The 21169-nt window shown below is 37.4% G+C and overlaps 1 protein-coding gene across 4 annotated transcripts in view; it reads right to left on the reverse strand.

Moving 5' to 3' along the window:
* The window catches only part of PPP1R12B (protein phosphatase 1 regulatory subunit 12B), a 264369-nt gene that overhangs the window by 131670 nt on the left and 111530 nt on the right, over nt 1-21169 (reverse strand). For all 4 annotated transcript variants that reach the window (XR_005215124.1, XM_037825034.1, XM_037825038.1 and 1 more), the window contains one exon: nt 17695-17877. Coding sequence is in view for 3 of the 4 variants with exons in the window: in XM_037825034.1 (XP_037680962.1) it covers nt 17695-17877 (183 nt within the window). In the remaining variant the exon portion in view is untranslated. The remainder of the gene's footprint in view (nt 1-17694; nt 17878-21169) is intronic.

A 21169-nucleotide genomic window follows, 5' to 3' on the forward strand; every position in this document is an offset into this window, starting at 1 on the left:
ATAATCAGAAAGGTCGGAGCAAGCAGGAAAGAGTGATATTACAGAAGTCATGGTAGAATAAAGATTTAAGGCTATAATCAACATGACAAAAAGCTGCCAAGAGTTCAAGGTAAAAGAAGAAGTAACTAAGGAATCTGACAATAAGGAAGGAAGTCTATAAAACCCTTTGCCAGAGCAATTTCACTGGATTGGAGGGTGGGGCAGAATTTCTATTCTAAGAAGTTGAAGTATTACTGTATTTTATTTAAATGTCCATGATCACTAAGCCATTTGCAGCAAAAGGAAGTAAAGAAAGTGAAATTGGAGGACTTTTTCAAGATTAACAGGGGAGGGAAAAGTGAAATATGTTGACCCTAGAGGGCAGGGTAGGGCCACAGGTGAGTTCTATTAGGATGGGAAAGACAAGCACCTGTCAAGGACAAATAAATATTTTGTGCAGGTGTATTTTTGTAATGTAAGTTTCATTTTGTGTTAGACCTTGCTAAGGCTTTTTTTAGTAGAGACTTTTCTTCCTCCTCCCCTTCCTCCAAGTCTCCTGGATAATCGTAGGTAATATACTGATACAGCTCTTTAAGTTGTTTCCTCTGAAGAAATTTTAGTTTTCTCACCTATAAAAAGGGGGGGAATAGAATATAATTCATAGTCTGTGTACTTGTGCTGAAAATAGCTTAGTGATCGTGGACATTTAAATAAAATACGCAATAACTCTAGGATCCTTCAAGAGCTAGATTCCTTTATAACGAAGTTGATGAGTTTTTTTATTTTTAAAAAGAATACTTAGCATGCAAAATTCATAAACAATGGGAAGCAGAACTGTAAGCTCACCTATATGCATTACAGAAACATTGACTCTTTACCTGGCAATATCGAAGCACGTGCTTTAGCAAAAGTTCATAGCCTGGAGCCAACACTGCACGGGGCTGCTGAATGGCTACACAGGAAAACAGGATACCAAGAATATCAGACTCTGTGGAGTCCTGCACAGCAGTTTCAGTTGCCCATCACACAGCAACAGCTGAAAGACATGGACACATGCCTCTCTTGCTCGCTGCGAAGACCAAGAATGCTTCCTCACCAACTGGGACACATTAGCCATGAGCAGATCCTAGTCACCAGAAGGCAAGTAGACTACATTGGGACCCTTCCCTTACCTGTGGACAGCGATAGAGGGACACCCTTTACAGGACAAATAACCTAAGCATGGGCTACTGAACATGATGTTTTTTTTGTTTTTTTGTTTTTGTTAATTTCTTTTTTTTATTAAATTCAGTTTTATTGAAATACATTCACACACCATACAATCATCCATGATATATAATCCACTGTCCACAGTATGATAACATAGTTATGTGTTCATCACCACAATCTGTCTCTGAACATTTTCCTTACATCAGAAAGAACCAGAACAAGAATAAAAAATAAAACTGAAAAAAAACACCCAAATCATCCCCCCATCCCACCCCATTTGTCCTTTAGTTTTTATCCCCATTCCTCCACTCATCCATACACTAGATAAAGGGGGTGTGATCCACAAGGTCTTCACAATCACACTGTCCCCCTTGTAATCTACATTATTATATAATTGTCTTCAGGAGTCCAGACTGCTGGGTTGGAGTTTGGTAGTTTCAGGTATTTACTTCTAGCTATTCCAATACATTAAAGCCTAAGAGGTGTTATCTATATAGTGCATAAGAATGTCCACCAGAGTGACCTCTCGACTCCATTTGGAATCTCTCAGCCACTGAAACTATTTCGTCTCATTTTGCATCCCCCTTTTGGTCAAGAAGATACTCTCAGTCCCACAATGCCGGGTCCACATTCATCCCCGGGAGTCATACTCTGCGTTGCCAGGGAGATTTACATCCCTGGGAGTCGGGTCCCACGTAGGCGGGAGGGCAGCGAGTTCACCTGTCGAGATGGCTCAGTTAGAGAGAGAGAGGGCCACATCTGAGCAACAAAGAGGTACTCGGGGAGACTCTTAGGCACCAACATGACGTTTTATGGACATTTCACTTGCCTTACAATCCCAGAGCAGCAGGGTTAACTGAAAGAATGGACTTTTAAAAGAGCATTAAAAGATAACAAGCAATCTCTACAGCAGTGGACACGCTGACTGTATCTGGCCCTCACCAACCTCAGTACATGGCCCCAAGCAGCTGCTCCCACTGAATTAGTAATGGCTGGACCTACGCAAGCTCTGTGCATGTAGGTAAAGGGACCAGCGATGCTACAATCGTGACAAGGTAATAAAAATAGTTTGCTCTTGCCTGTGCAACAGCATTAGAAATTGGGAAAATAAGGTTGATTGGCCATGGTCCTGGCCAATGCAGGCACACTGGTTGGGAATCCTAAACCAATGGGGTATTGAGTCTCCCAAAATTTAAGCATTAAGCCACAGTTTATACAGAAAATGCCAAAAGTTGGATATAAAACTAACCCGGGAACCCCACACCTCAACGTACTGTCTGCATGACTTTATAGACACTTATTAAGCATAAGCATCCTTCTTTTCACCCGCAGCACCCTATGGGCCTCAGCTGTAATTCATGCCCATAATCGAACCCAATGTTGAGTTTGCCCGGACTTGCCACCTTTAGGTGCTACCAACCTTTCTTGGATTGAACTGTGAATTGGACTGCAAGGAATACCCTGCTGGCCTGGCTGAATTCAACACATCAGAAAATAAGACTGAAAATCACAGATTTTACCAATTGTCAAGAGCATCTCTTTGTGGGGTTGTTATTTCTACGGGGCGGGGAGTACCCCTGGTGTTCTGTTGTCTCTTATCCTGAAACGTCTGTCCTGTGGTCAACATAGCTGTGTGGGGGTGGATGTTAAGGACCCAGGGTCCCACCCCCTCTTCCATTATGAGATACATGCAGCTGCCTGCTCTCAGGTTATGTTTTAAAATGGCATTCTACAAAATGTCTCTGTGTCAGCTTCTCAGGGCAAACTCTATGCTAGTACCTCCAAAACATCAGCAAAACTCTGCTTTCAACAGCCGTCTTCAAAATATCTCTGTAAGTTGCAGCAGCAAGCTCCTTCTGTCTGAGCTCTTCTATAGGGCTCTAGTAAACTAATCAAGGCCCATGCTGAATGGGCAGTGCCACACCTCCATGGAAATTATCTAATCAGAGTAATCACCTACAGTTGGGTGGGTCACATCTCCATGGAAACAACCTAATCCAAAGGTTCCAACTTAATCAACAGTAATATGTCTGCCCCCACAAGATTGCATCAAATAACATGGCTTTTTGTGGGGGACATAATATATACAAACCGGTACGCCCTGTGAAGGTTAAGACTGTGAAGAAGAACCACAGCAGGACTTGATTATTGTAATGGTCCCTAGACTGTAAGCTCTTACAGCAGTCAACTCTATTCCTGAACTGTAATGCCTATTTCTAAACTTCGAGATGCTGATCCCTTAGTGTATGACCTGATTGGTCTCTGGAACAATGCATATCTCTGAGACACCTGAAACTCAGAGCTAGAGCTCAGCAGATATGAATGTCAGTATTAGTGCATACAGCAACTGTTTAAAAAAAGCTGAAAAAGAGCCCAGACTTCAATTAGTGATATGAATGAAGCAGATCTGGTTAAAACTAGGGCAAACCAGGCCAAAGGGTAAAGGTCGAAACTGACTGTCTTTTAAAACTTCAATTTCCATGTGAGACCAAGGGAAGAGATGTCTATTTGGTGCAGGATCTATATTTTCTAAACAGTATAACTCAACAGTCGGTTTGTTCAAACACCACGATTGCATGGAGCTTTGAATAGGAAGTGAGATACGGTGGGTTTGTATAGGTGAGAGTGAAATAGTGACACATCCCAAAGTAACTTGGGCAGAGAATAAAAAATATAGTTACAGCCCCCCCACCCCCACCCTGAGGAGCTGGGGGAAGGTGCAGAAGTGTTGGACTTCCTCACCTGGACTGGTGTTGATGTGGTCACAAACATTGGGACTGGCGGTTTGATGTGCCTAGCCCTCTATCATGGGACTTACCCTTGTGGGGCTTGTTACTGCAAAGGACAGGCTAAACTTGCATATAATTGTGCCTAAGAGTCTCCTCCTGAGTACCTCTTTGTTGCTCAGATGTGGCCCTCTCTCTTTCTAACTGAGCCACTTCGGCAGGTGAACTCACTGCCCTCCCCACTATGTGGGACCCGACTCCCAGGGGTGTAAATCTCCCCGGCAACGCAGGATATGACTCCCAGGGATGAATCTGGACCCAACATCCTGGGATTGAAAATATCTTCTTGACCAAAAGGGGGATGGAAAATGAGACGAAATACTTTCAGTGGCTGACAGATTTCAAGTGGAGTCGAGAGGTCACTCTGGTGGACATTCTTACGCACTATATAGATAACACCTCTTAGGTTTTAATGTATTGGAATAGCTAGAAGTAAATACCTGAAACTATCAAACTCAAACCCAGTAGTCTGGACTCCTGAAGATGACTGTATAATAATGTAGATTACAAGTGGTGACAGTGTGATTGTGAAGGCTTGGTGGATCACACTCCCTTTGTCTAGTGTGTGGATGGATGGGTAGAAAAGTGGGGACAAAAACTAAATGACAAATAGGGTGGAATGGGGGGGATGGTTTGGGTGTTCTTTTTTTACTTTTATTTTTTATTCTTATTCTGATTCTTTCTGATGTATGGACAATGTTCAGAAATAGATTGTGGTGATGAATACATAACTATATGATCATACTGTGAAAAGTTGATTGTATACCATGGATGATTATATGGTATGTGAATATATTTCAATAAAACTGATTTAAAAAAAAAAAGAAAAAAAAAAGAACCACAGCAGAAGTAACATTTAAGATGTACAAAATGCCAAAAAACATTTGCACTCCTCCTGCTATAAAACACTTAAAATGAAATGCTCATCTGTAAACTAATACAAATAAAATAGGGTCTTTGGGAGCCTTACACCAAGTAGATCAGTTGACACTCCTCTGCTGCCATCTAATGGACGAAGAGGCTTACTGCCCACACTGGGATTTGTTCCACGTAAGAAAAGATTTTGTTCAATAAACATTTACCCACCATCTACTCTACTAAGCTCTGTGATGTGATGAAAACCCAATAAAAACACCCTTAAGAAGCTCACAATATAGTAAGATATAGAGACAACAGACAATTTAATTAGTTATACCAGTCCTAAGAACAAAAGAATACTGAGAAGAAAATGTTGGTTTCAGTCTGGAGCTAGGGGAGCAGGGTAGTACAGGAAGAATAGGAGGGTCTTGATAAGAACCAATAGTACAGTTCAGGATAAGTCGAATGCAAAGATTACGTTAATGAATAATCTTTCTAATGGGCCAAATGACTGATCAAAAGCAGGATTTTCTATACTGCCTGACGGCACAATTTTGAATTTTGTCCAGAAACTGTTCCTCTGAGAATACAAGATTAGGAAAGTTATCATTTTATATATATGGGGAAACATTTATTTCCATTAAGAGTCATCTGATTGTACGGTATACAGTAAGTAAATAGCTTTTACCCAGACCTCACTGAACTAGTCTCTTCATTTTATAATTTCCTGTTCAAAGGCCAACTCAAGGAGCAATCTACTCCTTCACCTACCTAAACCAGCTTTCTCTCTGAAACTCCCCTAAATATCCAATATAATATATATAATAAATAAATATTATGTAATATTTAAGATGTACAAAAAGATATAAAGGATAATACAAGCCCTCTTATGTACCGCCATCTACCTTAAGAGTAATATTACCAATACAAATTTCCTCTTAAAAAAGAAACACTTTACTACTTCTTGAAATTCTTAATTATTCTCTGCTACTCTTACTCCTAGGTAAGATCCTTAAGTCAGTGCACATGTTTAAATTCATTAAGAATATACGGAAACACCAAAGAAGCTCCAACTTGATTATTTTGAACGTTCTGTATCTTACTCTTGCCCCAGCCTTCCTCCCTTAAGCAATGTATGCAACCAAGTCATCTTCCCGAAGAACTACCAGGAAAAGAAGGGGAGGAAGGACAGAGAGTAGAAACAATGCATCTAGGGTATGAAAGCTGTCAAGGAAAGAAATTTTACCTGCTGCTTCTGCCATTCCATGTCCACCACTTGCTGATGTCTCAATTCTTAGCACATCTGAATCAGCCTTCAAACACAGACAGGACTAGTAAACTATGGCAGAGGCTTGTCTCAATTCCTCAGAACACAGAGATCAACTTCCTGTGCCTCTGATTTCCATAAAGCCAGGGAAGGCAAGGAACTTCACTGCCAGATCAAACCACCAATCTACCTCAGACACACCTTGCCACACACCTGTGAAACAGTTTTCCCAGAAGCCCAATTTTCAACAAACAGGATGGTCACTCCTCTCTGGCTGTCCTTCCCTAACAACTACCAGAGTCCACTTTATGTGCTGTTATGTTTTCTAACATGGGAAAAAGCAACTGGTAGATGGGGGGCGGGGGGGGTGAGGACACAGGGGGGTGAGTGAGGGAACAACATTTTGGCCCCTCCCACATGTCACCAATCCTCACAGCTCTGAAAAATGAACCACTTTATCAGAAGGAGATTAACTGTAAAAACATGGCTGATAAGGGCTTTGAAAAGCAGGTGTTAGGTGACTGCTCACTTCACTCTGAAGTGGTTGGGGAATTTGGGATAGAGCCACCAGAAGCTCTGTGACATCAGGGAATGGATTCTTATCCATCTAAATGTGTTCATCTATGTCCTAAGGAGCAGGAGGAAGCTTTTTAAGCCCCCACTCCTGAACTGCTATGTGGTGTGCTAGGGGACTGCATGACAAATGCCCTTGTCTCTGGAAAATGAAGGGAGTTTGTGTTGCAATAAGCTGTGTTTAAAAACAGAAATACAGAACAAAGATAATAAATATTTTTTATTCAAGGACCTTAAATCTTATTGTGTTATCTCTTAGCAGAAATCATCCAGGTCTTCTTTCCAAGAACTATTTACTAGGGGCTAACCAATACTAGTGTTATATTTAAGCAGCTTTATTAAGATATAATTCACATACCATGCAATTCATCCATTTAAGGTGTAAAATTCAGTGCTTTTTAGTATATTCAGTTAGGCAATCATCATCATCATCAATTTTAGAACATTTTCATCATGCCCAAAAGAAAACCCTAGATCCATTAGCAACTTCTTATTTCAAGTTTTTAAATTTACATTATTCTCACTGGCCAGACTGTACCACACAAATCTAAAACACCATCAAATCTAAAACACCATCAATTGCAAGATACACTGTTGCTTTATTTACCACTAGGAAAGAAAAAGCCCTGCCAATTAACCTTCTTATCACTTAATTTAACATTTATTGAAAGAGGACTTTTAGACCTATTTAGACATATTTAGTAAGAGCAATACATATACTCAGTGCAAGTAACAATATGAACACCTATGACCAATTTCACACGTGCAGGAATGACAACTAGCAGTGACAGGACATATTCTGATTTCAGAGACATTAAAATGTGAAAAACTGTTCTTCCGAGAATCAACAATAGCCAGTGCTGCATAGTACAGAGTGTACTTGGTTACAAAGCAACAGAAGCGGACTCCACTACTTACTTACAGGAAAGGAATTTGTGGGAGGGAATTACGAGTGCTTTTAATACAAATATCACTGGGATAAGAGGCCCAGGCTCAAATTTTCTTTCAAGTGTCAATTGCTCCCATTATTATCAGGTTTAGTTCACAAGTTGTTGCCTCAAATAAGTTTCAAAGTACTTAGATTTCTGGACACCTCCTGGCAAGAGGGAAAGGCATCAGAAGTACCTCCTATGGCGCTGTTACTTACTATGTTCCCATGATGCAGCTTTTCTCTTTGGCCTCCAGCAAGAACATCACAGCAATATATGACAATATAAATAACAAGGAGATAAGAAGCAGAACAAATGGGCTTAGAGTAAGAGCAGAGTCTCATAAGCCTGAGATATAGGATCCCTGTACTATGTAGGGTTTAAACAATAGTCACTCTACAAGGTCAACATCACCCTCATAACAAAGCCAAATGAAGATACCACAAGAAAAGAAAAATACAGATCAACATCTCTTATGAATATAGATGCAAAAATCCTCAACAAAATTCTAGTAAACTGAATCCAACAGCACATTAAAAGAATTATACACCATGAGCAAGTGGGATTTATCCCAGGTATGAAAGGGTGGTTCAACATTAGAAAATCAATTAATGTAATATACAATGTTAACAGAATGAAGGACAAAACCACATGATAATTTCAACTGATGCAGAAAAGCCATGTGACAAAATCCAGTACTCCTTTCCAGGTAAAAACACTTAGAAAACTAAAAATAGAACTTTCCTCAACATGATAAAGGGCGCATATGAAAAACCCACAGCTCACATCATACTCAATGGTGAAGGACTGAAAGTTTTCCCTCTAAGATCAGGAAGAAAACAAGGATGCCCACTGTCACCAATGTTATTCAACATTGTACTGGAAATTCTAGTCAGAGCAATTAGGCAAGAAAAAGAAATAAAAGTCACCCAAATTAGAAAGGAAGAAGTAAAACTTTCCCTATTTGCAGATGACATGATCTTATATATAGAAAATCCTGAAAAATCCACAACAAAGCTCCAAGAGCTAATAAATGAATTCAGCAAAGTGGCAGAGTAAAAGATCAACACCCAAAAATCAGTAGTGCTTCTATACACTAATAGTGAACAATCGGAAAAAGAAATCCAGAAAAAAATTCTATTTACAATAACAAGCAAAAGAATCAAATATCTAAGAATAAATTTAACCAAGGATGTAAAAGACTTGTACACAGAAAGCTACAAAACAGTACTAAAAGAAATCAAAGAAGACCTAAATAAATGGAAGGATATTCTGTGTTCATGGGTTGGAAGACTAAATATTGTTAAGATGTCAATTCTACCCAAAGCGATTTACAGATTCAATGCAATCCCAATGAAAATTCCAACAGCCTTCTTTGTAGAAATGGAAAAGCCAATCATCAAATATATATAGGAGGGTAAGGGGCCCCTACTAGCCAAAGCCATCTTGAAAAAGAAAAATGAGGTTAAAGGACTCACACTTCTCAATCTTAAAACTTACTACAAAGCCACAGTAATCAAAATAGCATGGTTCTGGCACAAGGGTGACATATAGACCAAAAGAATTGAATTGAACACGCAGAAATCAAACCTTATACTTATGGCCAATCAACTGGGAAAGAATAGTCTCTTCAATAAATGGTGCTTGGAAAACTGGATCTCCATTTGCAATAGAACGAACCCCTACCTTATACTAAATACAAAAATCAACTCAAAATGGATCAAAGACCTAAATATAAGAGCAAAAATGATAAAACTCCTAAAAGAAAACATAGGGAAGTATCTTTTGGATCTTCTGTTAGGCAATGGTTTCTTAGATTTTCATACCCAAAGCACAAGCAACAAAAGAAAAAACAGAGAAATGGGACCTCCTCAAAATTAAAAACTTTTGAGTCTCAAAGGACTTCAACATTAAAGTAAAATGACACCCTACACAATAGGAGAAAATATTTGGAAACCACATATCCAATAAGGGTATAATATCCAGAATATATAAAGAAATCTTTCAATTCAACAACAGAAAGACAAACAACCCAATTAAAAAATGGGCAAAAGACTTGAAGAGACATTTCTCCAAAGAAGATAAGACATACCTCATTTTATAGTGCTTCGCAGATACTGCATTTTTTACAAATTGAAGGTTTGTGGCAACCCTGCATCAAGCAAGTCTATTGGCACCATTTTTCCAACAGTATGTGCTCACTTCGCGTCTCTGTGTCACATTTTATTTAAGGTATGTACATTGTTTTTTTTAGACACTATTCTATGTACACCTAATATATCACCATACAGTGTAAACATAACTTTCATATGCACTGGGAAGCCAAAAAATTAGTGTGACTCAGTTTATTGCAGTATTGAATATCTGGAACCGAGCCTGCAATATCTCCGAGGTATGCCTGTATACAAATAACCAAAAGGTACGTGAAAAGATGTTCAACATCATTAGGCATTAGGGAACTGCAAATCAGAACTACAATGAGATACCATTTCACAGTCACTAGAATGGCTACTATTTAAAACAAAACAAAACAAAACAATAACAGAAAATCACACGTTAGAGAGGATATGGAAAAACAGGAACACTCATTCACTGTTGATGGTAAGGTAAAATGGTCCAGCCACTGCGGAAGACAGTGACCATTCCTCAGAAACTTAAGCATAGGATTACCATATGATCCAGCAATTCCATTTCTAGGTACATATCCAAAAGAATTGAAAGCAGGGACTCGAATAGATAGCACACTGATGTTCATAGTGGCATTATTCACAACTGTCAAAGGATGGATGCAACTCAAGAATCCATCAAAATGGATAAACAAAATGTGGTACGTATACACAATGGAATATTATCCAGCCTTAAAAAAATGAATGAAGTTCAAATACATGAGACAACATGTACAAACCTTGAAGGCATCGTGTTGAGCGAAACAGACAGACACAAAAGGGCAAATATTGTATGATCTCACTGATGTGAAATAATTAGAATAAGCAAACTCAGAGTCAGAATCTAGAATATAGGTTATCAGGGGATGGCGTCAGGGTAGAGAATAGGGAGTTAAGGCTCAAAAGGTAGAGTTTCTATTTGAAACTATGGGAAAGTTTTGGGAAAATTTTGATAATGGATGGTAGAGATGGTGGCACAACATTGTAAATGTAATCAACAGCACTGAATTATATATTTGGAAGTGGTTACAAGGGGAAATTTTAGGTTGTATATATGGTACTAAAATAAAAATTTTTTAAAAATTAAAAAAAAATTCAATAAACTGAAAAACACAATGAATCCTAAGTTAAACCATGGACTATAGTTAATAGTACAATTATAAAAATGTGCTTTCATTAATTATAACAAATGCACTACACCAATGCAAGGTGTTAAGAATAGGGTGAAATTTGGGAATCCTGTATTTTATCCATGATTGTTCTGCAAACCCACAACTTCTCTAATACAAAAAATAAAAAAGCGGGAACCACACTAAATAAAACAACCTAAAATCTAAAATGGTAGCAGTATTTAGGACATTTGAGTAGATCATATTTCCAGATGTGTTAGCTCAGGAGAAGCTAGGCACTGACCTTAATGAAAGCCAAAAAGACATTTTATTCATAATGACATAATTTATATTGTTTATAAATTTGGCAACATTTATAACTCTAAATATTATGGTAATAACCTAATTTAATTGTTATAATTTATACTGTTAACATTTGTATCTCTAAATTGTTCTGCAATTTACAAGTATTTTCATGTAGTCTGTTTCATTTGATCCTCACAGTAGTCCCATGAGATTAGGCTTGGGGACGGCTGTGTTGGCCATGAATTATTTCTAATACTCACAACAAGCTTACAATGTAGGTATTCTTGTATGTGTTTTTACATATGAGGAACTGGTCAGAGAGGGAAAAGCATTTGCCCAAAATCACACAACAAAGAAGAGGCAGAGCTGGAACTCAATCATCCCTGTGCTCCTCCCATAAATCAAGCTTTTCAGATATCAAGGAGAAGCCTAATCTCTCAGGTAGCAACATATCACTATCTTTTCAAAGCAGATATTTTGGAAAAAATGACATAGATGTATCATATGACACTGAAGGCGGTTTTGTCTGTAAGGCATCTTCAGCCCCGTGAAGCTTCTTGTCACTCTATTACCTAAGCATTCAGGCCCAAGCAGAGGATCACCGTTTACCTTATTTCTATTCCCAAATCGTTTGGATTCCCACAACATAATCCTAATCATATAAGCAATGCAGAGACCTCTGGAATGGCAATATAGTAGGAAATATACCTAATGCTACACACATTTCACTCTCTTCCTGTTCAATATTCACAGTCAAGAGGAAAGAGAACTATTTATAGCAGTAGAGAAAAAACCTGGTAGTAGATCATTACTGCAGACTTTGGATCAAGAATATACTCATTTTAGAGCAAAAATTGAGAGACTGGAGGAGGTTGTGGAGTCTTTTCTAGAGAACCTTTTTGAATTTACAACCTCTACATTTTGGTTGGAGATAGGATTGAGTCAAATGACTTTTAAAAACCATGACTCAGAGTTTAATTACTTGGTTTAAATTTCTAACGTTTCAAAGATGATGCCAAATAAATCTGCTGACAGCATCACATTAGCAGGAATAACTACCTAGCTTAAAAAGACCCCAAGAGATTCAAGAAGGTTGATACGTGTGGTATGTATGACCCAGCTAGTACTCACCACATTTGGACCAAACAAAGAAGATCACATGTAATGTGGGATATTTGGGAGAGAAAAACAGTTTAACTTCTTGTGGAGAAAAATTATTTTACTCATTCCTATAAAGAAAAGAAAGGGCACTCATAGAAAGAGGATGTAAAATTCAGGGATGGGATGGGCGGAGAGGAAAAAAGCTAGAGAAGAAACAGAGTTAGAGAATCAAAGCAGATACTATCAGACTCTAATATTAGCCAAGGGAATTGTTTACATTTTGTTGCTAAGGAAAACATGGAGCTTTGGAAAATAAAACCAACCACTACACAATTGTGACAGCTGCTGCTTGGCCCTGATATCCCTGCAGAGTTATCTGCCAACTGCTTGCCACTTGCCATTCCTATCTTGCTGTCTGCCAGTCAAATCAAGCCTTTTATAATCAGACGACCCTGTGGTTTCTATAGCCTTCGGGAGCGATCCAAAAGCAGGGAGCAATGATTAGAGTGCCATGAAGGTAGAGACTGTTGTATTCTGGGCTGCAGATGAAGATGAACAGGCCCCTGAATCAAAACCTTTACTCTAAATGGATAATACTGAATTCCAAGAGAAGAAATGGTTAGTGAGTTCAACAAAGGAGAAAAGGAGGCCTGGGTGATGGTCTCTACTGTGTTTCTGAGTCAAGGTTATGATATTAAGCAAATCACTCCATGCTCTTAGGACCTCAGCATTCCCTATTTTAAAATAGGGAGCACATCATCTATTCCTTTCCATCATGTAAAAAGAACACATTTGGGCACTTAAACATTTCAGGAGAAAAAGAAAAAGAAACTTCACAAATCCAAGATCACACCCTTCTTAAATGGAATAAAGTGTTTCAGAAGTTCTGTCCTTAGCTATATATACAAAATCATAAATTATCTAGAATCCTGCATACCTTGAATATCTGACTACAGGGTTTACTCTTCAATGATCATGTCTACCTTCACAGATTTATATCATAAGAGAGATTGTTTGTCCCTAGAATTAAATATTTTTTCAAGTCATTCCCATTCCCCACCCCCATGCTGATTATAACAGTAATATTTTACCACTCTAGAACCTGAAACTTTGGAAAATAAAAAAATAAAATAAAAAGAAAAATTACTCATAATTCCCCTGAGAAAGCCAATAGTAACATCTCCACGGTTATTACTATTTGGCATCATAATATATCATTTTATATCTGGCTTTATTCATTTAACAGTATATTTGTAGTTAACAAACTGAGTAATAAAGAACTATTACCAAAGGGTATAAAACTGAGACTGATCATTGGCCAATCAGTAGCATCCCCCGATCTATCTCCTCTTAAAACAAAACATCCTCAGAAGAGGAAAGGCTGCAGTGCCATTTTAAATGGGTAAAACCCACGCTCCAATCCAAGAGCTCTAATTAACTGCAAATGGAGATTATTTCTGATAGATGACTTTCCACTGGTTAGGTCTTGCTGTGGCCAGTTTTAAAGCCCCATTTATCCCAACACTCAGTAATTGTTTCAGATTGGACCTATGAACACAGGCTTGGGCCTCCATCACGGTTTCTCAGCAGGAATCAAAATGCTTCCACAATGAGCTGATTACAGAGGGAAGCTGCTGTTCCAAGAGAATTAACACCCAGCATGTTCTTTCAGAAGGAAAATTTAGCTGTTTTCAAACATCTGATTTTTTTTCTTTCAGCCTATGTATGGCTGGAGTTAAAAACTGAATGGCTTTAATTTTGTAAAAGCGTAAATGATATGTTTTATTTGATCAAGACACTACCCTACTTAAAATCCTTCAGTGGTATTCCACAGCTTTGAGAATAAACGTTCAAGTTTCTTAAATCAGAGACAAAAATCTAAATGATTTGTTTGTTTCCTGCCTACCTCTCTAGCTCCACAATTTCCAAAGTGTGTCCAGTGGAATACTAGTCTTGAGTTTCTGTGGGAAAAAAAAAAAAAATTCCACGGACACACTAATTTGGAAAATGCTATAAATTCTAACCCCACTCCTACCCCCATCCAGAAGAGGAATGACTGTAATAAGGCTTTTGAGTTTAGCTCATTATTTCCCAAATTCACTTGGACAAGGAATCTTTTTTTTATGCCAATCTAAATCTTTTTAACACAACATACTTTTGAAAATACTACAATGGCCTTACCATCTTCCTATTACTACTTATAGTTAACTTGTATTTGCATTTCAAAATTCAACTCCAGTCATCTCCTCTGGTAAGCCTCCTCTGTCATCCTATTCAGTCTAATTTAGATTTCCCTCTTCTGCATTCCCATAGCAATCTATATATATCTTTATTACAGCACTTAACAATTAGGCTGCAATATTTTACTTATTTGTTTGCCTTCCCATACTAGATGGATTTAAGCTCCTCGAGGGCAGGAAAGATGTTTTCTTTGGCTTTGTATCCTTAGTACTCTGTGCCTGCCACATGGTGGTCTCCCAGGAAATAGTTGTTGGATGCTTTATGTATGTGTGTTCCTATTTAAATAGGAATCTATATAGACACAATATTATATTTGCAAAACCTTATGCTTTTAAAATCACATCTGGTTCATTCACCTGTTTCTATAGTATACCTACCTTTAGTATAATTGGTCACTTCTAATTATTGTTTGTTATTCAAATAATAGTTTCAGATTTCTGTTCTACCTTCTAAAATTCTAGTACATGTTTGTCTGCATCTGTAAGTCTTAGAATCTGCATCTGTTGACTCTCCCTTATGGTGATTCATTTCTTTCAGTGTTTTATAAATATTTTATGTGAGTTCATCTTTAGAAGGAACTGTTTTACAGAAATCTCTTGTACCCTGGGTTGTGGATATGTTCCTTCAAGGCAGTTTTGAATTTGTTTGTGCCAGGGCCCCAGGGGTTTCAATTGTATAGTTTCTACTTAAATTCTTGGCTTGCGATTTCCAAACCACAAGTAGTGAAAATTTCTTACAAGAGACTTTTCTACCCCTGTCCAGAGCCTTGGATAAGCTCCTTCTTTACTACTTCTTTGAGCCGTGGACAAAGTATCCTTTTCATGAACTGGGCAGCCCTCTGAGAATTAGTTTTGCAAAGGGTCTCGGTTACAACTGCCAGCCCAGTCAGGTCCGAAGCTGTACTTCCTATGCCCAAACAAGTCATTAAAATCCCGACCCTAAGGTCTACATAGAGGTCTTATACCAAACCTAAGCCACTGAAATCACTCTGGCTTTTAAGTTCTCTTCATTTTTGACTCACTATATTTCTTTCTTTTGAACTCAACTATATTTTTCTATGTTTAGAACATAGAACATAGGCTGAAACTATCCTCCTATGTATATTTTGAGTCCATTCACTTTTTTCCATCTCTTCTACAATCACCTCAGTGCAAGCTACTATTCTCTCCCACGTGCATTCTTTTGCATTGGTGTCCTTACTGTCTCTCACATCTACTTTTGCCTTTCTGCTGCCCAATTCATATGCTATGCTACAGGCTAGTTTAAAACCCAGAACTTTAAAAAATGTAAATCAGATCATATTGCTTTCTGTTTAAAATCTTCCAATGGCATATGACCAGCAATTCTACTCCTAGGTGTAATACACCCAAGAGAAGTGAAAATATATGTCCACACGGAAACTTGCACATGAATGTTCATAGCAACATTATTCATAATAGCCTTTTGAAAAGAATGAATGCTAGTATATACATCAAGTGACTGAGTCCAAAGCTCTTTATCTAATAACTATTTATTTACCTTGCTGCCATCCTGAAAATGCACTTATCCTAACCTGTACCTGACAGACCACATTCATCTTATAATTCATTAACATCTTCATAAAATCTTTAATATTCACTCTGCTGCACCTTGAGGAAATAAATACATCTTAGTAACCTTATGTGGCACATAGCATTTATTCAATAAATGTGGAATTGAATAAAACTTCCAAAAGAAAAATCAAAATCTGTTGCATGTTCTCTCTTACTGATTCTAGGTTATAAAATTCCCAGAAAGCAGCAACCATCAAAGTTTCTCTAACAGTTCATGCAACTAGGTACCTAATAATGCAGTTTGATAGAGAATCCAATTTCCCCATCCTTTCAGAGATCATGAGTTTAATGATAAATTTAACTCATTTTACATCTCTCAGGTCAGAAGGATTTTTTAAAATGGAGTTTTTTTCTGCTAATAAAAATAATACTTTGACATTTACTTTTTAAATGAAACTAAAAGTACCTAAATTACATCTGAGCTATTAAATATATAAGCATTAAATACCAAAGATTGATTTATTAATATTGCCTTGGATGGAAGCTAATGAAAAGAAAATAACTGTTGGATCTAAATCTGTTATTTCAGAAAATTGGTTTCCTTCATTTGTTATACAAAGAAATAAAAAAAAGAAAGAAAATAGAGTAGCAAGAAGAAAAACACTATTTTCCAACTTCTTAACATCTCCCCCTTCCATTCCTTCTCAAAACATGTGTTTCAGAGTGTTTTTATAATAAGCACACAAACAAATGTCTAAAAAGTTTAAAACAACTCCTGTATCTCATAGGTGATAAGACTACCTGACTTATTACACATACATACACATTCACGAATAAAAAATCTTTTTCCTTTGGATAGTCAAAATAAAAATTAAGTCACACAGAAATATGAATTTTGATTAAGACTTTACATCTTTTTCTAGTCTTAAAAAATGGGTAATTATAGCCTCAATCTTTAAATAGATCTAAAACTCCCACATGGAGTACATTCTATTTTTTATACCATTTCAAGTGGGAGATGATGGCCAATTCTCCCTTAGTCACATTTTCTAAGGTCTCTCAATCTTGATAATCTAAAAGTTCTTCCTAGCTTCTTCTACTTTAAATTCTCCTGTGTCAAATCACAACTGTTCTCTCTAAAGGAACTGCAGAACAGCCAGTCACTATTTTTCTATCATATCATCATACACTATCACTTCTTTTTCTGGAATTCTCAAATTAACTAATTAAAACTTTACATCTTAGTTCTATTTCTCTGAGCCTTTTATCATATTATTGTGTTTCTTTGCTGCCAGAGAAGTTGTCATGGACAACCCAGAACTAAACAAAAGATCCTTCCCTGTGCTTCAGGTTCTCCATCACAAAATGGGGAAATAATGCCTGATAACTGCTCTCTCACAAGACAAACAGAAAAAAGATATGTCTATATTCATAACTGAAGAAGTATCCAAATTAAATAATCAGACATCAGATCTTCACCAAAAATCTCCCAGAGGGAAAAGACAGAACCCAAACTGTAATACAACAGATATTTTCATAAATTTATTTGAAATTGGGGAAAAGACTTCATGTCTACTCCTTTATCTCCTACCTCAAAGCAGAAACCCACAAATGAAATCAATACCATAACTTGACATACCTCCTTCTCTCTCTGGCTTCTGCAGAGGAGTCTGTTCCAGTAGATGAGAGCACACTGGCAATTGTAACCCCATTGGCAGTGCTAGGTGGAGGGCGATTGGTGATTACACAGAGCGGGGTGCTAGAAGAGACATTGTCTGCTGTTTTCTCTGCTGTCGAGTCAGCCTGGGATTTGTAAGGAGTCCTGAAATAAAAAAAGATATCAACAGAAAGAGAATGGTCAGGCATGCTACACAACAAAAGCACTAGCACAGAAACAGAAGGGTCAGAGATAGAGAATCTTCTTGCTCAAATTTTTGTTTGTTTGGTCTATTTTTAATTCTGAGCTCTTAAATCTTGGAACACTGTGATTACACACTTAGTTTCTCATCCTCTGCCCGAGGAGTTAAGATTAAAAAAAAATTAGCTATGACACAAGGCAAAGTAGTGACATATGCAAGAATGGTTTAAATGACTCCTCAGTACCATCTGGTCTCCACACATGCACACGAGGCAGCAACTCTCCACACATCAAAAAGACACTAAAATCACTTACAGTATTAGTCTCCACCTGCCCCTTAATTTTTAGCAGTGGTTGTCTTTGCGGTAGTCCCCAGCCTAGATCTGAAGACCATCTTCCTGGATTATCCAGACATTTGATAAATGCTCTACAACCTTGCTATGTTTAGTTCTCCCTTCCCTCTAAGCAACTGCTCCCTTTCTATTTAACCAAATGCCTAATTGTCTATGTTTATGAATGCCTAAGTGAGAAACTGAAAAAAAAAAATAATAAGACTCTATATGTAACCTTAATTACAGATTTTGCAACAGTAAGCTGTATAATTAAACTCATTTACATGAAAACAAGATCTTTGTTTCTTAAACGATTTGAGAGCAACCACTGGCTCTCTACCCAAAAAGCTATCATTTGTCATGTCACAGCTTGTTGCTGGGGTAACAGAGATCCAAAATTGATACTCACAGAGACGGGAAAAGCAGTGAAAAGCACGAATGTTAAAAATCTGTTTTTCATCTACACACAATTATTACCAGAAATATTTACAAGTAGCTTTAAAGAATAACCATATTATTAGACAAACTTGAAAGATATAATCAGATTACAATAATCTAGATATGGTACCTGGATGCAAATATAAAAATAGAACACTATTGAAGATGGAAGCGGTATCTTAAAAACACAAGCCACTTCTAAAAGCACTTAATGACTCAGAAAAAAGGTGAAATTTTATATTCATTTTTTTATTTAAAAAGAAAAAAAGGAAGGCAAACAATTCCTCAGACTTACAAGATCTATGAGTCTATAGGATGTACTGATAAAATCAACCACAAACAAAGCTATAAAAAATTACACTTATCGAAAACCTAAACTGAAGTTGCTTTTAGGTTAATAATAGATTTTGGTCTCTCTGTAATAGTACTGTTGGCAGTCGATATAAAATAACTAACAATGAAACTACTTATGCGGTAGAAATGCCAGGGATTTTATTTTATTAAATTTACATCATAGAACTTTTACTATTACTTTGAAATGTGTTATCATTTTAGGAGCAGAATAGGAAAAGCTCCAGAGTAGGGATCAAAGGCTGTCCAATGGAGTAGATAACTATGGGCTTTGGAACCACTTGGGGATGAGTTTAAGCCAACTAAACCTTTCTGACATCTTCATCTGTAAAATGGGGATAATGATACCTTAAAATGCAGGGTTTTTGCGATGATTCCACAAAATGATGTACGCAGAATACTTAATAAAGTGCTTGGAATAAAACCTAAGCTCGATGGAAAAAAATAGTGAAACAGACAAGAGTCTTGAAATGGGCAGACATGAGTTCAAATCCTGAGTCAAGTTCCTTACTAGCTGTATGACTTTGGGCAGATCATTATGCTTTTGGTTTTAGTTTCCTCATCTATAAAATGAAAATAATACCTCATACATGAAAGGCCTCTTTGTGAGACTATAGATAATATATCTGTGCCTGAGACAGATATTGCCTAACCCATATCCACTCTCCCTTTCTTCCTTTCCAATAGAATACCTGTATTTTTGAGAGCAGCAGTATTACTAGCTAAAAATCCACATTTCCCAACGTCTCCCTTGCCACTAGAGATAGCCAGTGAGACACAAGCGGAAAACTTGGGTAGTTAGTGCTTCTAGGAAAATTCTCAATTCAGAGGCATTCCCTCTTTGCACCCTCCCCATTCTCTGCCCCCCTTCCTCCTTCTTTGTATCTGGAATACAGCCGTGATGGCTAGAGAAAAGTTTCAGTAGCTATTTCAGACCATGAGGCAACACATAGAAATGGAAGCCATGACTTAAGGACTGTGGAACAGAAAGACAGAAGGAACCTAGGTCTTTTAGTGACCTTGGTGCTTTTGTACCAGCCCTGCTTATTTCTGGGCTTTCATAAGTGAGAGAAAAAATAAACCTTTATTTTATTAAAGGCACCATTACTTGGATTTACTGTTATGTATGGGAAAACCAAATTCCAATGTAATTTTTTTATATGGTACCTAACCCAGAGCCTGACACAAAATAGGCTTCAACAAATGGTAGTTATTATTAGTAAATGGGTAATTCTCTTTCACTTTTCCCCAGTTCCAGCTCTAAATAGTTAATCAAGTAACCTCTCCACATCTCAGTTTCTTCATCTAAGGGAATAATATCTAACATACTTATTTTGTTAAGTAAGATAAAATGGCTGCTTGCATTGGGCATTGCCTGGAGATCCCTTTCCTAGAAGACTTTTCCAGAGAACAAAAACAATTGACCTGCAGGGGTTTTCTGAGAAAATGGAACATACCCTACAGGATTGCTGATAAGCAACACATGGCGATAAAACTAGTTTCGGTCCAGTATAGACGGCTTATCAGAATGGACAAGCATGCCATACTAATCAATGTATATCTGTTCCCCACTCCACTTGCTTCCTCATTCTCCCTATATGAGCTTCCCCTTTCTATCCCATTGGTGGAGCTCCCTTCTACTTTCTGAATAGGATGCTGCCTGATTGACAAACTGTTCAATAAGGCTGTGAGATCCTAAATTGTATGAAAAGATTTTCTTTTATCACTATGTAATTGGATTGTTATGAGGATCTAACACATTTCTATAAAATATAAGGTATTATTGTTATTAGCAATCCATAAGGCTGCCTCTACAGGCAAAATAAATAGAGATCACTTATTTTAGGGAAAGAAATCTGGTAAACTGACAAATATCAATCAAGCACCACCATCATTGGTATTCTTGCAGTAACACTATCATTATTAACATTTTTTTTCATTTTCTTTGTGTCAGTTGTAGAAACAAGACCCAAAAGAGGAGTCCCTTTCCATTCCCCAAAACAAGGTCTCTGACCACACATTAAGAATTAAAAAACACAAATAAAACCACAGTTAAAATCCTGCTGCACTTACACAATGATACTCTGTCCATGCTACTCTTGGATGAATGCAAGAAAATACTGCTGCAGGAACAA

Source organism: Choloepus didactylus, chromosome 2, assembly GCF_015220235.1.
Source record: "Choloepus didactylus isolate mChoDid1 chromosome 2, mChoDid1.pri, whole genome shotgun sequence".
In the NCBI taxonomy this organism is placed as follows: Eukaryota; Metazoa; Chordata; class Mammalia; order Pilosa; family Megalonychidae; genus Choloepus; species Choloepus didactylus.